The 18,566-nt window shown below is 34.2% G+C and overlaps 1 protein-coding gene and 1 non-coding gene across 3 annotated transcripts; one reads left to right on the plus strand and one right to left on the minus strand.

The window, feature by feature from the left end:
• Positions 1-6,967: 6,967 nt before the first annotated feature.
• LOC145029096 (coiled-coil domain-containing protein SCD2-like) lies at positions 6,968-10,832 on the plus strand. 2 transcript variants are annotated; one of them, XM_078977719.1, is made up of 17 exons: positions 6,968-7,544; positions 7,882-8,057; positions 8,139-8,211; positions 8,302-8,343; positions 8,445-8,507; positions 8,597-8,646; positions 8,724-8,751; positions 8,857-8,931; positions 9,037-9,147; positions 9,226-9,286; positions 9,387-9,503; positions 9,602-9,720; positions 9,803-9,872; positions 9,981-10,022; positions 10,107-10,147; positions 10,244-10,370; positions 10,453-10,832. In XM_078977719.1, exons 1-17 carry the CDS (start codon positions 7,185-7,187, stop codon positions 10,590-10,592), a joined length of 1,695 nt encoding a protein of 564 aa, XP_078833845.1. In that variant the 5' UTR covers positions 6,968-7,184; the 3' UTR covers positions 10,593-10,832. The 2 variants fall into 2 exon arrangements, with proteins under 2 accessions (XP_078833845.1, XP_078833851.1); XM_078977725.1 differs by having other exon boundaries at positions 7,413-7,544; positions 7,886-8,057.
• A 421-nt stretch (positions 10,833-11,253) lies between these two features.
• On the minus strand, positions 11,254-11,325 carry TRNAD-GUC (transfer RNA aspartic acid (anticodon GUC)). The gene has a single exon. It is a non-coding gene; the product is annotated as a tRNA-Asp (tRNA).
• Positions 11,326-18,566: the final 7,241 nt, after the last annotated feature.

The following is an 18,566-nucleotide window of genomic DNA, read 5'->3' on the forward strand; positions in this document are numbered from 1 at the left end:
TGAAGCAGGTCATTTCTTTAGAACATCTCCCAATATGCTTCCTCTTGCACTTATCATACTATTGTGCTTTTTCTTCAAACTTCTTCGAACCAGACTTCGAAAATTTTCTCTTCTCATCGGACCTTGAGGATACTTCAAACTTTCTTTTCTCTCCAACTTCAACCTTGCTGGTGGTTCTTCCCTTAATCATATATTCAACAGACTTGACAGCCCAGATAGCTGCCTCCAAAGTAAGTGCCTGACACACTAGCACTGCATACTCCCATGGGAGTCCCTTTACGTACCAATCAATTTTAGTCAACTCGTCTGGGACGATGCATAAAGAAAACTCCATCTTGTCTGTGAAGGCATTAGTGTATTCATCAACTAACATGCTGCCTTTTGTCAATGTCAAAAACTTGTTCTCCAACTATAGCAGATTTTGGGCCGAGCAGAACTTGCGCTTGAATTGCACCAAGAACTATGCCCAAGTTAGTTGCCGTGGCTCATTAGGGCTTAGGGTCTTCCCCAGAGTGTTCCGCCAACGAACAACACCACCTCTAAACTGATGTATTGCGAATGTGGTATGCAACTTGCCTCTACAACCACACGTCATGAAGGCTAGCTCCATTTCTGAGATCCAATCCATCACTCTGATCGGATCCTCTTTTCCAGTGAAGGTCGATGGTTTGCAAGTCAAAAAGTCTTTGTACTTGCATCCAAATCCATCAATTCCTCCCTCTTGTTTGTTTTATCTAACCAACGGTGGGTTGGCTTGACCAACAATCATACTGAATTTGCCTCCTTCCGAATGCCCTTCATTCAACTCGGGCTGTTCAATCGGCATTGAAAGTTCTTCACGATTCTGCCAAAAGCAGACGTCTAGTTTCATCCATTTGACGATCCAACATCGTCTGTACACCAACCATTGTTATTGGCTCAGGTGCTGCCGCTACAACAGGTACTCGCTCAATCACAGGTGCTTGATTCCTGTCTTCGTTCACGTTTCTAACTCTACTTCTGGTTCTTACCATTTTTTATCTACACACTGAATATGGTGAATTCAAATCCTCAATCACAATAGGTAATTAAATCATCTTTATCACTCCAAAACGTTTACATGTTAGTTCCAATACCGTAGTCGTACACTTAGAAACCTAAACACATAAGGTTTCCAGATCCGGTCGGCAACAGACCATAGATCTGAACAAACAATTTCATATATGGAAGACATATAGCATTTAGCACATAAAAGCATTTTAGGCATCTTTCCTAAAATATATTTGTGCTCGTGTCTAAAATATGGTAGACACTCATCTCATGATCATCACTTAGCATATACTTAATACATTCAAACAATACTTGTATTAAAATCGTGTTTATGAAAGGGTCCATACACTCACTTGATAAGACGATTATCGGACAACAATACGACTCTTCAAGTAGAAATTCTTTGTTGAAACCGACATATCTTTACACACCGGACTTCTCGCGAGCAGAGCTTCGACTTGGAAAATCTTTTCTTCTCAGGATCTTCAGAGCGTCGAGACTCACTTTGGGTCTCGGGATGATATCGGGGCTTTAGGGGTACTTCTTTGCACGTGAATCGAGGTAATATGGGTGAGAGAAGGGTGAATTAGCAACATTGGCCGGCTGCTCCTTCAAATCTATTTATAGGGTTGATTTCTTGATTTTTACATCGTGAACAGTATTTTCACGTCGTGGGATTGATCGTCACTGCATTCTTCGTCGTAAGTTGCGTCTGCCAGGCTCCAGAAATCATAAATATTGACTTCACGTCGTGAACTCTGACATAGTGTTGGGGATTGTGCCCCGAACTTCAGAAATTTATAACTTTTGCATACAAGCTCTGTTTTTGACGTTTATTTTTTCCACGCTTAGGTAAAAACAAGATCTACAACTTTTGTTTAGACATCGTCGACTAATTTTGAATTTAATTTTTTTATATTATTTTTCGTAGGCCGGGACAGGAAAACTCCGTTATAAACTCATAACTTCTTCATCCGACGTCCGTTTTCGTCTGTCTTTTTACCGTTGAACTACTATTGACGAGATCTTCGATTCTCATTGAGATTGTTTCGACTAGAAATCCGTCGATCTCATATTCGAACTTCGGGCTGCATACTGCTAAGTTGAAACTTAGAAAAATCATAACTTCCTCATACGAAGTCAGATTTGGACGTTCTTTTTATGCACGCTCTCGGTTTAAGGCCAAATATCACTCTAACGTAAATTCACTATTTACGTCGCGTTGTGTCGTGTCGGTTCTATCACGAAACTTCGATGGGTCATAACTTATTCGTTATAACTCGGATTTCAACGTTCTTTATATGTATGAAATCCTTGTAACATATACTACAACTTAGTTAAGACTAATCCTCCTAAATAATCTTCTATCAAAAATCAATTTTTGATGTTCCTTGTCTCTAAATTGACTAGTCTTGATCTACGTGCGTTACATTTAGTAAGGACTAGAAAGGATTGGGCCTAGGTCATGGCCCAAAATAGATCAGAGGGGTAAAATAGTCATTTTAAATATGGGAGAGTCATTAGTTTTTGACTAAATGTTTATTTGGTTATTATAACTAGGGAGTAGTTAGAGCAGCAGACAGTGTCACCTTTGCACTAGTTATTTAATAGTCAATTTGAGAGGTGAGTTTTCCTTTAGTAGGAATGGGTTTAAGGCACCAATGCTGACCCATTTAAGTAGTTATAGTATACCTGGGTGAGCCAGATGCCGGGGTTATCCTTATGCAGTTTATATGTTTCCGGACCTTGGTCCGATGCTGGGGCGGTCCCGATAGATAGTTATGTTTGCTTGATGTCTTTGTGATTCATGCATGTCACTTGTTATGTGTTGGTTGTTCCGAGCTTCAGTCCGATGTCGGGGCAAGCCCGATGTATGCTAGTCTATATGTTGTATGTTATATGTTCTGGGGTTCGGCCCGATGCCGGGAAACCCCGATGCAGTATAGGTGATTATGTTATATGTTTATATTATGTTGTATATGTGTCATGGTAATCCCTATGTTGGGGAAAGCTCTATGCCGGGGTGAGCCCGATGCCCGGTGCAGCCGGATGTCGGGGTGAGATTGATGTCAGACAGGACTCCGATGTTGGGTAAGCCGATGTCCGGATTCATCCCGATGCAGTTGGGAATAATCCCAAAGTTATGTGATTTGTTATATGCCCGGTGCGGCCGGATGCCGGGGTGAGCCTGATGCCGGATAGGAGCCCGATGTCGGGATTCGTCCCGATGCAGTTGGGAATAATCCTAGAGTTATGTGATTTATTATATGCATTTGTATGGTATGTGGTAGTTTGGGGGAGCTCACTAAGCTTCATGCTTACAATTTCAGTTTTTGGTTTCAGGTACTTCCGGTAGCAAGGGGAAGGGCTCGGGATGATCACATGACACACACCACTGTCATAGCCTGAGAGTTTACTCTGATGTTTTATTATGAGATTTTGATTTGAGACAGACATTATGATGTTTTATGATACATGACTTATGATTTTACTTATGACTTTGGATGGTTTATGATTTTAATAATGATTTGAAAACAAAATTTTTAGGTCATATTTTTAGGATGTTTCATAAGGACTAGGTGGGTTCGGGAACCTCGTAAAGCCTAGGATATGATGCAGTGGGTTAGTAGTATGGTTCACTGAGTACTAGCATAATGGTTTGAAGAAGAGACTTAGAGGATTCAGGAGGATTGTTGAGGAAAGTATGGATAGGTCTGGAAGGTAGTATTAGGCCCGTACTACTAAAAGCACATGATCCATACTCGAATCGGTGAGAGTCTTGGAGAATCTAAGAAGCTTATGAGAGGTGGATTCTTGGGTATGGTCTGATTGTTGGCTTGATTGTATATCAGTTTGGAGATGAACTCTCAAGAAGATGGTTTAGGTTCGGGTTCCGGCTCATGTGCAAGTGTTGAGCCGATTAGCGAGCAATTGCGTGAGTGCATTACATCAGAGATCTCTCGCTATGTTTCAGAGATAATGGACGAGCACTTGGGCGCATTCCGTGTGGAGATTTTGGCTATCATGGGAGCTTGCGCATTGACTTTTTGGGAGTTACATACTTGTGGAGATCCTGTGTTCCATGGGGAGAGGGACCCCATTGTCAGTAGGAGATGGTTAGCAGATATGGATAACGCGTTCAGGAAGAGTTTCTGCCCCGAGGAGGCGAAGGGCATATAGCCTTCCTTCTTGTTGAAGGATCGGGCACGTGATTAGTGGGAGGAGATTGGTAGTGAGTTGGGTGATGATGCGGTCGATGCTATGTCATGGGATGACTTCTCAACCAGGTTCCGAGCTGAGTTTGCACCGACGATTGAGGTGAAACAGTTGGCGCGAGAGTTCTTGGATCTCCGGCATACTACTGAGACGGTGGCAAAGATCACCGCTAAGTTTCAGTAGAGGGCTTTATTGGTACCACAATATGTAGAAAACGAGAAGATGAAGAAAGTAAGGTATCACAATATGCTACGAGATGACATTAGGAAATTCGTGAGTATTTCAGGATGCGAGACCCTGAATAATATGATCTCTAGAGCCCGAGAGCGGGAGATTGATTTGGAGCACATTGAGAAGATGAGGTCAGATCAGGTGCATACTTTGGAGGGTTATGGGAAGAGACCGAAGACTTTTGACCAACATTCGAGAGGGCCAACAGGACTGGAGTCAGTGCCACATGTGTAGGGTAAAAATCACTTTATCGTAAATTCACTTTTTACATCATACAACACCGTGCCGGTTCTGTCGCGAAACTTCAACAAGTCATAACTTTTTCATTATAACTCGGATTTCGGTATTCTTTATATCTTTGGAATCCTTGTTTCAACCACTACAACTTTATTCATAGATATCGGCTTTATCTAATATTTATTTTTGATGCTTATTTTTATCATTAATTTATTAAATCATAATAATTAAGTTTAAAGCACATAATTTATTCTTAATACTTCGAAACGAGTTCCAATAGTTGACCTAGATTATTATACCATCATTAGTGTTTAGCCTAGAAACACGGACGTTACAAGAAATCAAAGAAAACATATAAATATGAGTTTGAGAGAAAGAGAAGGTGGTCACGAAATAGATCTGGTAAGGATGCGACTGAGATTTTTCTGGTGATGGAACTACCAAAGATAAAGTTGAGTTCAAGAGTTTTGAAATAAAAAACGAGTATATTAGCATCTGGAAATGCACCAAATACATCAGACCTGACGAGATATGATGTTTTGGCGATGATAGTTGCAGTTTATAATAGATCTGAAGGTGCAGAAGGTCAGATCTAGCTTAGAATCATTGGAAGTTCCAGATTTGAAGGTGTAATATACAAAATTTGGCTTAGAGTTGCCGAAAATTCTAGATCTGAGATTGACATGCTAGAGATTAGATTTTTCGTAGGATGAGATTCATAGATCGGAGATCGTTGGTGGCGATTTTGGTTGACGATAGGAGGCAACGGATGGCGGTAACGACGATGATAAGGTGACTGTGGTGGTAAGTGTCGATGACAGGGTGGACGATGGTGGTAGTTAGAAGAAATAGTGGTAGAGTTTTGATATAAGTTCCTGTACGTTTGTAAGAAAGTTTGAGGAGTTTGTAAGAAAGTTTGAGAGGAAGAAATCATGAGATCTTACTTTTGCAAATGATGTTAATGTTTTAATGTTAAAGTTTCAACATGACCATATTGTCCATATTGCTTTTGACATTTATCAAAATAATTAAATAAAACAAAATGAAAACAAATTAAAAATAAGTGATTCTTATAGTCTCATTTTATTTTTGTTTTTATATATTCTTTATTTATTTTCATTTTTAACTTTATTTTTCAAAAATTTGATTTTTTTTTTCTATTTTTTTAGTGTATATATAGAGTAATTAAAGTATTTTTTTAGTTTTTTTTTCATATTTTTTTTTCGTATTATATTTTCTTTTTATTTTATTTTTCATTTTGTTCTTATTTGTTTTCCAATTATTATTATTATTATTTTTGTATTTTTAACTTTTTATTGATCTTTTTCAAAAAATAAAAAATATATTAATATATTAGAGTATATTATATTTTTTACAAGTTATAGTTTTTATATGTTTATTCAAGTAAATGAAATAGTTATGTTTATATTTGTAATTTCAGTCCAAACTATTTTTTTTTTTTTAATTTTTTTTGTTATGTAGTTCTATTATATTTATGTTACGAAAAAAATAAAAAATAAAAAAATTAGCTTGTTTATTGAGAATTAGTATTTCAATGTGTGATATAACTTGCAAATTAAATCATATTTCTATATGTGACATCAATAATTTAAGTTTAAAATAATATTTCAATTATATAGTAGACTAAAAGAACGAATAAAAAAATAATAATAGCCGGTCTCTATAAAAAAAACTTGTTATAGTAATTTATATTTAATTCAACTTCGTTTAATTGAATTAAAATAAATAAAAATATTAGAAAAACCATAAATAATTAAAATAAAAAAAACAAAAGGTAAAAAGGTAAAAAAAATCAAATTGTTTAAAAATAAAATTAAAAAAAAATAAATGAATTATATAAAAAAAGAAAATAATATATATATATATATATATATATATATATATATATATATATATATATATATATATAATAAATAAAAAAGTTAAAAAACCCGATGTAATTTTTTTACAAACCTCAAGAAATAAAAGTAAAGGAGATAGAGTGATAATTATGTGATGCCTCAAAATTTTAGTGTTCTATGATATTATTCTTATTCTTATATTGTATAAACGTCAGTTTGACAATCTAATCGACAAAAAATACATGGATTCTCGCGAATAGCGATTCTTAAAAAGACTTAACTAAAAAAAAACAATTAAGAATTACTACCCTATATTAGTCAATTAACTTATGTTAAATGCCGTTACCTTTAACGGAAAAGCTGCTTTCTTATGCCATTTTCACACGCCAGAGGTTTCAATTATTATGACGGATCCCGTATTTTAACGCCTTCACCAATTTTTCCCTCTCCGTCAAAAAACCCAATTCCACCTCGTCCGATCTCCCCGGTCCCTTTTTCTCTCCCAAAAATCCTGATTATTCAATCGACAAAATCTAGCAATTCATCAAATCCAGAAGAAATTTCTCAAGTTTTACTGTAAATTGATTTAATTGGGTTTGTTTCTGTCCAATGGATCGGAGGCGGACGGAGAGTCCGGTGTATACAAGGCAGTGGAGCGGTGGCTCTAGCAGCACTGGTTCATCGTCACCGGCGATGTCTCCGGCGCATCCTCAGTCGAGGTTAGGTCAACCTTCTGGATATTCAACGATTAAGAGGACACAGAACGTTGCTGCTAAAGCTGCGGCGCAGCGTTTGGCGCAAGTCATGGCTTCACAGACTGTTGACGACGACGACGAGGATGATGATGATCTAGGGTTCCGATTTGCTGCTCCGACCTCCTTTGGGAATAACAGTGCCAATAATAATGGCAGTGGTAGTGCTCTCTCTGGTGTTTCATTCGGTAAACCAAATAGATCGCCGTCACCTGCGGTAAGTCAAAACAACACGTTTCGTTCTGCGTTGGTGTATTTGAATTGCGTTTCGTATTGTATATGTTCGAGTTTAACTTTCAAAAACCATTTCTTTGTTGGTTTGATCACATTCTTTCTCGAACTTTGTTGATTTAGAATTAAATGAATTGTGTGTCTTTGTGTTACGTGCACCAATCACTGCGCCATTTAATCTAGAGCTGTATAAACAAGAATCCAGATCCCAATTTATTCCCCTGTAATCTAACATCAGTGACGATACCTATTAAGGGTAATTCCTTTTCATATTTGTTTGTTCTGTGTTGATGTTCCAAGCACTTTCTTCTGCTCCTATGTAGTTAGGTCGGAACTTTATGGAGCACACTCCTACTACTCGCTCCACATCAGCTGGAAGACCATCTGTATCTGTTCGATCAGGACAAGTTGTGCCACCTACCAGACCATCTTTAAGACATCCTGGTCCTATTCCACCCCCAATAGAACCTCCTACTGGCACCAGACTCAGTCAAAACAGGTAACAAATGCATGTACATGTTTGTCTCTAGACTCTATGACAACATATTTAATCTGTGACCTCACAAGTCTACATTTGTAGGTTTACAAAGGATATTGGACGTGTAGATAAAGATATGGGAGGTCAGCATGAGGCATCCGCTCTTCGTGATGAAGTATGACTAATTGACCACACATAATGTCTTGATACTTATTAGGAATTTGTTAAAGAACATGTAATCTTACTTATTAGTGGTTAATTGCAGCTGGATATGCTACAAGAGGAGCATGATGTCATTATAGATAAGGTGATTCCATCCTTTTGGTTCCTTTATTAATCCCAATTATATTAGTATAAACAACATAGAGACAATTGTAGAAATTAGAATTATGTTTACTTGTATTTCAGCTTCGTACTGTAGAAGAAAAACGTGAGGAAGCAGAAGCCAGGGCTAGGGAGCTGGAGAAACAGGTATATGTACATTATACAATCACTGTTATTCAGAAACAGTGTTACCAAATAGTTATATTATATTCATTTGAAAATCTTGTATTCTATAGGTAGCTTCTTTAGGAGAAGGGGTATCTTTGGAAGCCAAATTGTTGAGCAGGTAAATCTTGAACAACAAACTGTCACTAAATTTCAATGCATAACACTCAGATTCTGATGTAATTTATGTCATTACAGGAAAGAAGCAGCAATACGTCAAAGAGAGGTAAATTGAATACATAAAGTTTACATATCTAGGATTTGAGGAATATATCATTTGATCAGCTTTTCTTTGAAAGATTAAAAATGTTTTTTTACAATGGAAACTTAGGCTGCTTTAAAAGCTGCACAACAGTCTAGAGATGGAAGAGATGTAGAAGTTTCTAACCTTCGTGCAGAACTTGAGGTAATACATTGATAGATTTTTTAGTTTCCAGATTTCTTATTTATTTATTTATTAATGCTGATTATTATTTTCTCCCCTGTTATGTCTGTTTGAACTTTGAATCAGCACTTAAAAGAAGAGACAGCAGGTGCCATGGATCAGCTAAGGGAAGCAGAATCAGAAGCAAAAGCCCTTCGCACAATGACACAAAGAATGGTTTTAACTCATGAGGAAATGGTGCGTTTGAATTTATACTTAGGGGTTTTCCGAGGGTATTTTTGTCATTTTCGTTTACTTGTTTTGGAATTTGTTCAGGAAGAGGTGGTTTTGAAAAGGTGTTGGCTTTCTCGCTATTGGGGTTTAGCTGTGCAACATGGTAATCATCATCTTCCCAAAATTGGAAACTTTTGTTTCCTTGAATGTTGTTTTTGTTACAAATATGATGTGTCTTGTCTTTTCTTGTTTTTTTTTTTAAGGTATATGTGCTGACATAGCGGGGTCAAAGCATGAGCATTGGTCCTCATTTGCACCTCTACCATTTGAAGTTGTAATTTCAGCTGGACAAAAGGCGAGAGAGGATTCTTGGCATGGTGGCAAGTTCACTAACTTGACAAAATTTACAATTATGACCTTGTTTTTTTGTTACATTTATAAAATTATTTTTAATTTGTTAAATATGGAATGAAAACAGGCGATGATGATTCCGATAGGCGAAAACTTGTTCGTGACATCAACGACCTAACTGGGGAAGGAAACATCGAGAGTATGCTTTCAGTTGAAATGGGTTTGAGAGAAATGGCTTCCTTAAAGGTCTCTTCAACAAAAATACATTTATTTTTTGGTTATAAATTTAAATTATTATTTGAATGTGTTGCAATATTTTTATTTGAAGGTAGAAGACGCTGTTGCTTTGTCATTGGCTCAACAACGCCGTCCAAATTTAGTCCGCCTATCCATCCCTGGTATACTTTTTTTTTTTTTTTTTAATTTGGAAATTTGGACTAAATTTAATATAAAATAGTTTCCTTTTTCTATTTTGTATCCTTAACATCAAAATATTTACCATGCAGATCCAAAATCCCCGGGTGATTCCAAGTTTATGGAGGGATTTGGTAATGTTTCAAGTGTATAAAATTTATGCTTTTATCATTGTATTCAAATTTTGACTAAATTTAGCTGCTTCACTTGTATTGTAGAGTTAAGTCTTGAGGAGGCTGAGGATGTCTCTTTCAAAGAGGTTAGTTTTTGTTTTATCTTTTGTTTTTGTTTTTTTTTTTTTCCAATAATACTTATTATATATGATATGATATTGTATTGTTGTTGTGTGGTGAAGGCGTGGCTGACGTATTTTTGGAGAAGAGCAAAAGTTCATGGAGTAGAAGAGGATATAGCGGAAGATAGGCTTCATTTTTGGATTAGTCGCAGTGCAACTTCCCCCACTTCTCATGATGCGGTTGATGGTAAAAAAAAAAAAAAAAAAAGATAGATTCTTCTTCTGTACGTAAATATTTATTTTAATAAAAAAATAATATGATTTTGTAGTTGAAAGAGGGTTAACGGAACTGAGGAAGTTGGGAATAGAACAACAGCTCTGGGAAGCTTCTCGCAGGGAAATAGACCAGTCATCATCTTTACCAGTCCAAAATTCAGGAGAAGAAGAAGAAGAAGACGCCACTTTGTAATTCATTTTTTATTTTGTTTAATTTCTTATTTACAAAAAAAGTTAAAAAAGAAAATGAAATTTTTGCTGTTTTGAGTGTTGATAAAATGAAAACTATTGAGTTTGTTCACGTTTTTTTTTTTTTTTTCCCATGATGTGTAATATAGAACCGATAGATACCTGTATGTAGTTACGGTATCTATTATATATAAGTCCCGACGATATTTGATTGTTTGAACCAATTGATGAGGCTGGTTTGTAATTGTAATGTTGCATATAATTTGTTTTATTAAAAAAAAAAATAGATTGTAATGTTAGTAGTATGGTTTTTATGTAACACTATTTGATAAATTCAAATTTTGGTAAAATAAAAAAACATATTCTTCCATTGGAACTCGGTAAAAAAAGGCTCTCCGTTTGGTTTGAGCCGGTTCAAAGCTCGAACAGAACCGTTTTGTCACTCCTAAGTCCTAACTTAAAAAAAATATAGTACTTAATATATATATATATATATATATTTTGTTTTAAACATATTAAAAGAATTACAAGTATGTATAGAGTTCACGTTCAGTTTTAAAAAGCGCCCCAAAGATGATGATATTTACAGTTTTACAACAAGTATTTGAAGTCGGTATGTTTATATTTTGACTTATATATCCGTATTCGTTAAAAGTAATAAAAAACGCCGTTGCCGGGGATCGAACCCGGGTCACCCGCGTGACAGGCGGGAATACTTACCACTATACTACAACGACAAGTTTTGATTATTTATCATGTACCAAGTATAAAAACATAGTAAAATAGAATAATAGCTCGAACGGTAAAGAAGCAAAAAATCCTACGCGCGTTAAAAATATATATATTTTAAAATTTTTAATTTTGTAGAAAGTGATTAGAAAAAATGGCTTATTATCTTTTTTTTTCTACCTAATTTAATGTGTCGCTAATTAATTGATCTTCCTCTCTCACAATGAGTTTGTGACTATTTGATGTGGGATGTGGACTTGTTAGGGTTGCCTAGATTCAGTCATTCAACCAACCTTTTGGGCTTTGAGATGAAGCATTAACTCGATAAATATGTTAGGATGCTATTTTAACAAATGACAACTAGAATAAAGGAAACATAAGCAATTGGAGGTGTATATCTGGTCAAAACTAGGATATCAGAAATTAAACGTAATGGCAAAACCAAAATACCAAATCTGCAAGAAAAGCAATTATAAACCGCTGGATTCTCATTTCTAAAATATTTAAAACTAGTTTTTCTTCCCTCCCTACTTGTTAAAAAGCAATGAATGTTTGAAGACATATACCTTCCCATATCCATCTACACCCAAGTTCACGAGCGTACAAGAAAAGTAGTAATGATGATTGTACCTTTTTGAAAAACATATTTATAAATCAGACAACGACGTAGAGTACCTCAAAAATTAATTTACAAAAACATATTATAAGATATTATCGATAGTTTTACATTGAACCGGATATCGATTATAATGTTTGAGATTAACTATACACATTTAAAATATATCCCTTTTAGTATGTTTTTTTTTTCTCATAATATAGATTACTATTAGAAACTTAATAATAATTGATTATAAATAATATAGGTTATGTTTTAATAAAATAATATGACAATCGTAAAATTTGTTGTTACCATATGGCTTTTGGCCTAGTAGTACCAAGGAGTTGAAAATGTGTCACTTTCTTAAAAATTGAGAGTTCAAACTTTGTTGTGGACAATTAAATAGTTTAGGAGTATGATTTAGTGGGTAGATGTGTTACCTAGTCAACATAGTATTTGTTCTGTTATTATTGAGATATTGAAAATGTTAAAACAGAACAAAATTAAAACATCAATAAAAGTATATGATTACCAGACATGACGAATAGAATTCAAAACACGTTATTGAATAATTATTTAAGCAATGATGTAGTTATGGTGCACCAAAATGTTTTCGAATCCAATCATACTAAAATAGTGTATATTAATAGCTTCAAAAGTTTATTGAAACAAGCATCTATAAACTTAAGTGTAATGCCAAAAGATTCTAAGTTAGACACTTAAGATAAGATATATAATCTTAGCTAAAGATGTAGCTGTCATAATGACTATCTTGGAGGTATAAGGAGCGCTTAAATCTAACTTCGTATGAATATGTTATGCTTCTTCGAAGTTTCACGATTAAACCGACACAGTTATTCGTGTCATAAATAGTGAATCGGATATATGTTGGTTTTTAGCCTAGGTAATATAAACGAAAGTAGTAGTAACCGTAAAAGCGAATTCGTGCATATAGAGAACGTTCAAATCTAAATTCATATGACGAAGTTATCATTTTTCGAAGTTTCAGTATAACAATATGCGACACAGAAACCGAATTTTAGATAGGTCGATTGTTAGGCAAAACAATCTAAACGAGAATCGAAGATCCCGTGCATAGGAGTCTGTCGATATAAAGACGGTTGAGAATGGATGTTGTATGGAAGAGTTATGATTTTTATACGTTTTTAACAGTCTAAGCATGTTAAAAATATAACTTTAAAATAACGTAAGAATTAGTCGACAGAGTCTAAATAAAAATAGTAGTAATCATCGATAGGTACATGTGGATATAAAGAATGTCAAAAACGGAGTTCGTATGAAGAAGATACAAAATTTTGAAAATTTTCCATCTACACCACACGCACATAGGCGTGACGTGCGCTTCTAGAAGGGGCCATATTGATCCACTTTGAATCTGCCACGTTTTACAAGGAGGGAGGCCGACCAGATTCAGGGAACAACACGCCTCTAAGAAAATTCGCCTATAAATAGATTGCACCCCCCCCCCCCCCTAAATCACTTCTTTCCTACACCACCATAATACTTCCTCTAGATTTCCCCTACAAAACTTGAATCTCGTAGCAATTAGGGTATTCTTACAAGGTTCTGGAAGATCTGAGAGCTCAACAAATAGAAGAATTTGGGCCGGAGTTCTGCCAGTGCAATTTCACGACTTTTGTCAGGAAAATCTCTATAAGTTAAGCTACGCTTATATTGCTTTCATTGTAACTTATATTTATAATCATAATCGTTATTAGGAACCTATAAATAAGATTTATCAGTGATTCTAAGTCATTATACCGATTTATCTACTTACAAGGGTGATGTCTAGTCTAGATTTGGTGAGTTATTTAAAGCGAGATTTCCAAACAGTATACTGTGTATACCAAACAGACCCTATCTCCGGTATGATCTTACCTAGTTGTTCCTTACTTGATAGATTTTTATGTAGACATTAGGACGAGTGAGGAATCTAGACTATCATTACTCTCCAAGAATATAAGACTAATACTAAGTGATGTGAATACCTAGGTCACGTCAAAGGAAAAGCCAAGGTGTTAGGCGAAGCTCTGCCCAAATCACCAGTCATCCACCTAAGTCAAGTGAGTGCATACTTACTTTCAACTTACACATAGATACAAGGTTCTAATTACGTAAATGTTATGTGTGTTGTTTAGTTGTGCTTAATATATCCGTGCAACATGATATAGCTATTACTTGATTAAACTATATATTTATCATACTTAAAATATGATTGGGTAATGAAGGGCTATGTGAAATAATAAATGAGAGGGTGTGGAAAGTTAGTAAAGGGTTGCAAGAAATAATAAGTTGTGACCTCCTGTGTTTTGAGCAAAGTACTATCATACAACCGTGCTCACCCAAAGTGCAACTATACTGCTATGCCTAGTCATTTAAGAAAGTATTATTTAGAAAAAGGATGTGAACTGCTGTGATGTGACCAAAGTACTATTGTACTGTTGTGCTCACCCAATTTATTATTGTACTATTGTTCCTAGTCATCTAGGAAAGTATAGATAGAGACCATTGCTGACAAATATCTGTTAGGAGAGGTCCTCTGAGATCATTATTTTAAGATTAGGAAGTGAGGATAATAGGAATGAGTAACTGGGTTATTTGTTTACTGAAAGATATATAATTAAAGATTATAATGTTATTGGTTGAAACTCATATGTGCTCACCAGGCTCCCAAGCCTGATCCACTTAGTTTCTCTATATCACATGTAATGGTACAAAGGTTCAGGGATTTTGATGTTGAATCTGCCGAGAGATTTATGGAATTTTAGGTCATTTAATGTAAGGCCTATAAAGACTTGTTTATGCTTATGTTTCTGTATTGGTTATGACATCCCAAGCTTTTGAACATTAAATCAAAAACATTTTTTTAGAAATGCTTGTATCTCGTATTATTATTATGTGATAAAATTATGCATTTATAAAGAATACACTGTTTAAAATAAGCATAAAGAAAAGATTTTTTCGGGTCGTGAAAATGGGGATTTCACATTAAGCCTTCATTTAATGAGAAGATAAAGGTGTTTGATTTTGATCATTACTTAGATAAGTTATGTGTTTTTATTAAAGAAATTCGGAGTAATGTGTTCTTCCTAATCTTAGATGTTCTTGACACACTAATCATCATTGTTCTAAAAGGTGCAACATGGAGCGGGCCAAGGCGTGCCATGTCGTGAGGTGCGAATCCGTCGTTATGAAAAGCCTCATGGTATTATTGTTAGGTGTGACGCGTTGCAAGACGTGATATGGTGTGCCATGACATTTTATGACGTGGGATTTTTTCATTGGAGGCATTTTTTTGCTCTTTGTTATGACTTTTCTGATTGGGGCATACAAGTATTGTGTTTTCTTGTTAACTTTTTGTTATTAGTTATTGATATAACACTGCTAAAAAACAGTTGTATTTGATATAAATCGATACTTATATGGTAAAATAATTATAAATTAATATAAAATCACCGCCTTGAAAAACATCATGGCTCGTAAAGCTTAAGGCTTGGCGCCACACCTCATGCCTTTTAGAACCTTGCTAATCATACATAATGACCTCCCAACCTTACAAAATGCTAGCATTTGGCTTGGAAATGTTTTAATATAAAAGATCTAGGAATGTAAATATGTGATGCAAGATCTATATGGATAGATCTAAGCGGTAAAACAAAGTCCTATTCAAATTACAAACTTTGATAAAGTCTTGAGATGGTTCGATATGCAAGTTTTCAATCTTGGAACCTTGCGAATGCAATATAACATTATGTATTGAGCCACTAGTAATGCCTTTTCGCATCGAGTGAGGCAAGACTCATGGAAAGAGTTAGTTATGTTGTTACTATAGGAACAACAATATATTCATAATTATAATAGACTAGATTTCTCATATACCTTGTGCATGAAGAGCAGATATCAACATAATTTGGGTAAACATCATAAGACTATTGTGAATAACATTCTTGAAGTAAGGACTTAAACACGTTCTTATATTATGGAATTTAAGATACAAACATCTATGTAAAGTGTTGCACTAATGCAAGCTTCTAAATATATCATGGTGATTCATACTTCTAATCAGACTACGAATAAATCATGAAATCCTAGTAGGGAGTTTAACTGCAAGACCCACCCATCGAGGGCCATTATAATTGATTGGAGCAACTTCTACAAAGCATAGTAGCATAGTTTACAAAGATTCATACTACGTCATAATCCTAAAGGTAGCTTTAGAAGCTAAAGTTATCTAGACTGGGGAATTCATTTTTGAACTCAACATAGTTTATAATATTGAAATTCTTGTAATGATGTACTATGAACATGTTGTCATTTTTAATACTTGAAAAAATGAATAGGTAATATCAGTCAGCATTTTACACTTCTTGATTCTTGATGTCAGAATAAAAGAACACGATGTTCCTAAATTTCATACAAATAAAATAGTTGATCCTTTACCAAGACCATGGCTTATGTCTAGCATGATTATGATGTTATATGTCTTGGAATTCATTGTCCTAGTAGTTTTTTTTATTAGATAAATTTAGTATTTGTATATTGGAACATTAAACAGTCACTGTGAATTAATATACATGGTGCAATTGTTTTCACAATAATATTGTGTTATATATTAGTGTGTTTAATCTATTATTTTTTTTCCTATTCTAAACATCTATAGTTGATCATGTTATGGGAATAACTATGAATGAAAAGTAATCATAATATTTGTTAATAATCATAGGGAAAAATATGAATCTTTTAGAGAGACAAATTCATGTGTATTATCGATGGTGAATATTGGATTAACCTAACCTCAAGATGTCACCTCGTGGATTGACATCATTAGGTGAATCTTGACAAATCATCGAGTATATATACAGTTCGACATGATATATATATATATATATATATATATATATATATATATATATATATAGGCTACTAAGTGTGTGTATTATCATCTATTGATGTAGTTAAACATTGTGTCGAACAAGACAGTTATAAACGATACTATCATATGTGTTGTAAAACTTATGATAGGTATGTGTAGTTAATATGCGATTTATTCCTCTAATTTTCAGAGTGATATCGACCAGACCCATTAGTATAATTTAATATGTGTAAGTGTATGATCGTACTTATATGATATTAACATGATGTTCATTTAAATTTATTATCTCATTCGACTTCACAGATCAAGAAACCAATATTGAACTTATATGAGAATAATTCAACCCATTCCTAACTTTCAATGATATCAAAACAAAAGGAGATAAGATGACAATGAATTTAACACTAATATTCAAAGAAAGGTTTGTAGAGACAAATATTTATGTATACATAGGGTAAATGAGATTTTGGGGTTTGTTTTTTATGGTCAAAAGGTTTGATCAGAAGTACATTGATATACTAATGCCTACATCCACCATACACATATCACATAAACATCTATCAGTAAACAAAATCATTAACTAAATAACATTTTCCATTTGACCATTAACAAAATTACATTCCTTACACATTTATTAGGTTTGATCATAAGTACATTCTTAATCCAACAAAAAAATGACATAAAACACATTCCATTACCATTATTACTCATATTCAAAAGAATCAACTTCCATTATTTCCATAAAATAGCCAAACCCCCACCCTACCCTAACACTTTCAAATACACATACCCTACTTCAATAACAAGAAACAAAAGCTAATTGATAATCAAATACATCTTCATATTTTCTATTTCAACGTTTGAATAGATCTCGCCAACCTATTAATGTTCCTGCAAATTATGGATAATCCTATTGACCTTGCACACAATGGGTGGATCAACCCATCCATGAAATTCGTTCATTGGATCCTATGATTTTAGAGATAACATGTAAGGAATGAGTAAGAAAAGCAGGGTATAAATTATTTTGTGTAAGAAAAACCACCAATACCATTGAAATTGACTTACCAGTTTAGGGCATGAGTAAAAATGATGATCAGAGGTTAAGAGTTATCCATGACGCTTTCACAATCAATATTATTCCACAAAATCACATAGCCATAGTGTTTGATTTTCCTTATACCTTAAGTGTATAAAAGAATAATGAGAAGAAGAAAGACGTTGGGTGAAATCAATTTAGGCATTGAAAATATAAAGGGGTGCTTTGAGATGAAAGTAGAGAAGAAAAAACAATATTACCCTAAAATGAGGGGCATATGGGGTGTCTTAACGAATGAGATTTAATTGGGGTTTTCTCCTTGGAATAAATATACAATGAAAGTAGACCAAAAAGATCATAATTATAGTTTTAAAAGCTATTAAACTGGATCCAAAGAATTGACAAACCACAAAGACAAAATTTATGATTTTTTCGTTAATATATTAAATAGTACAATAAATAATAATAAGAAGAAGAAGATAGAAAATTGAAAAATATCATTAAGACAAAATAATGTAATTACTTAAAATAAAAAGTATAAGTTAACGTATTAACCATAATTTTCTAATTGATTTGGTATGAAAAAAAAATTAGAATCACTTTTCTTTAAACATTATAAATTAATAGTTTTAATTTTGAATCATAATAATCAGGCTTTAACACAAAATCAAGTAAAGGAAATACCAACACCCCATTTTCACATTCCAATAGAATTCAA

The sequence above is a fragment of the Lactuca saligna genome, chromosome 1 (genome assembly GCF_052625555.1).
Source record: "Lactuca saligna cultivar CGN05327 chromosome 1, ASM5262555v1, whole genome shotgun sequence".
Taxonomy (NCBI): domain Eukaryota; kingdom Viridiplantae; phylum Streptophyta; class Magnoliopsida; order Asterales; family Asteraceae; genus Lactuca; species Lactuca saligna.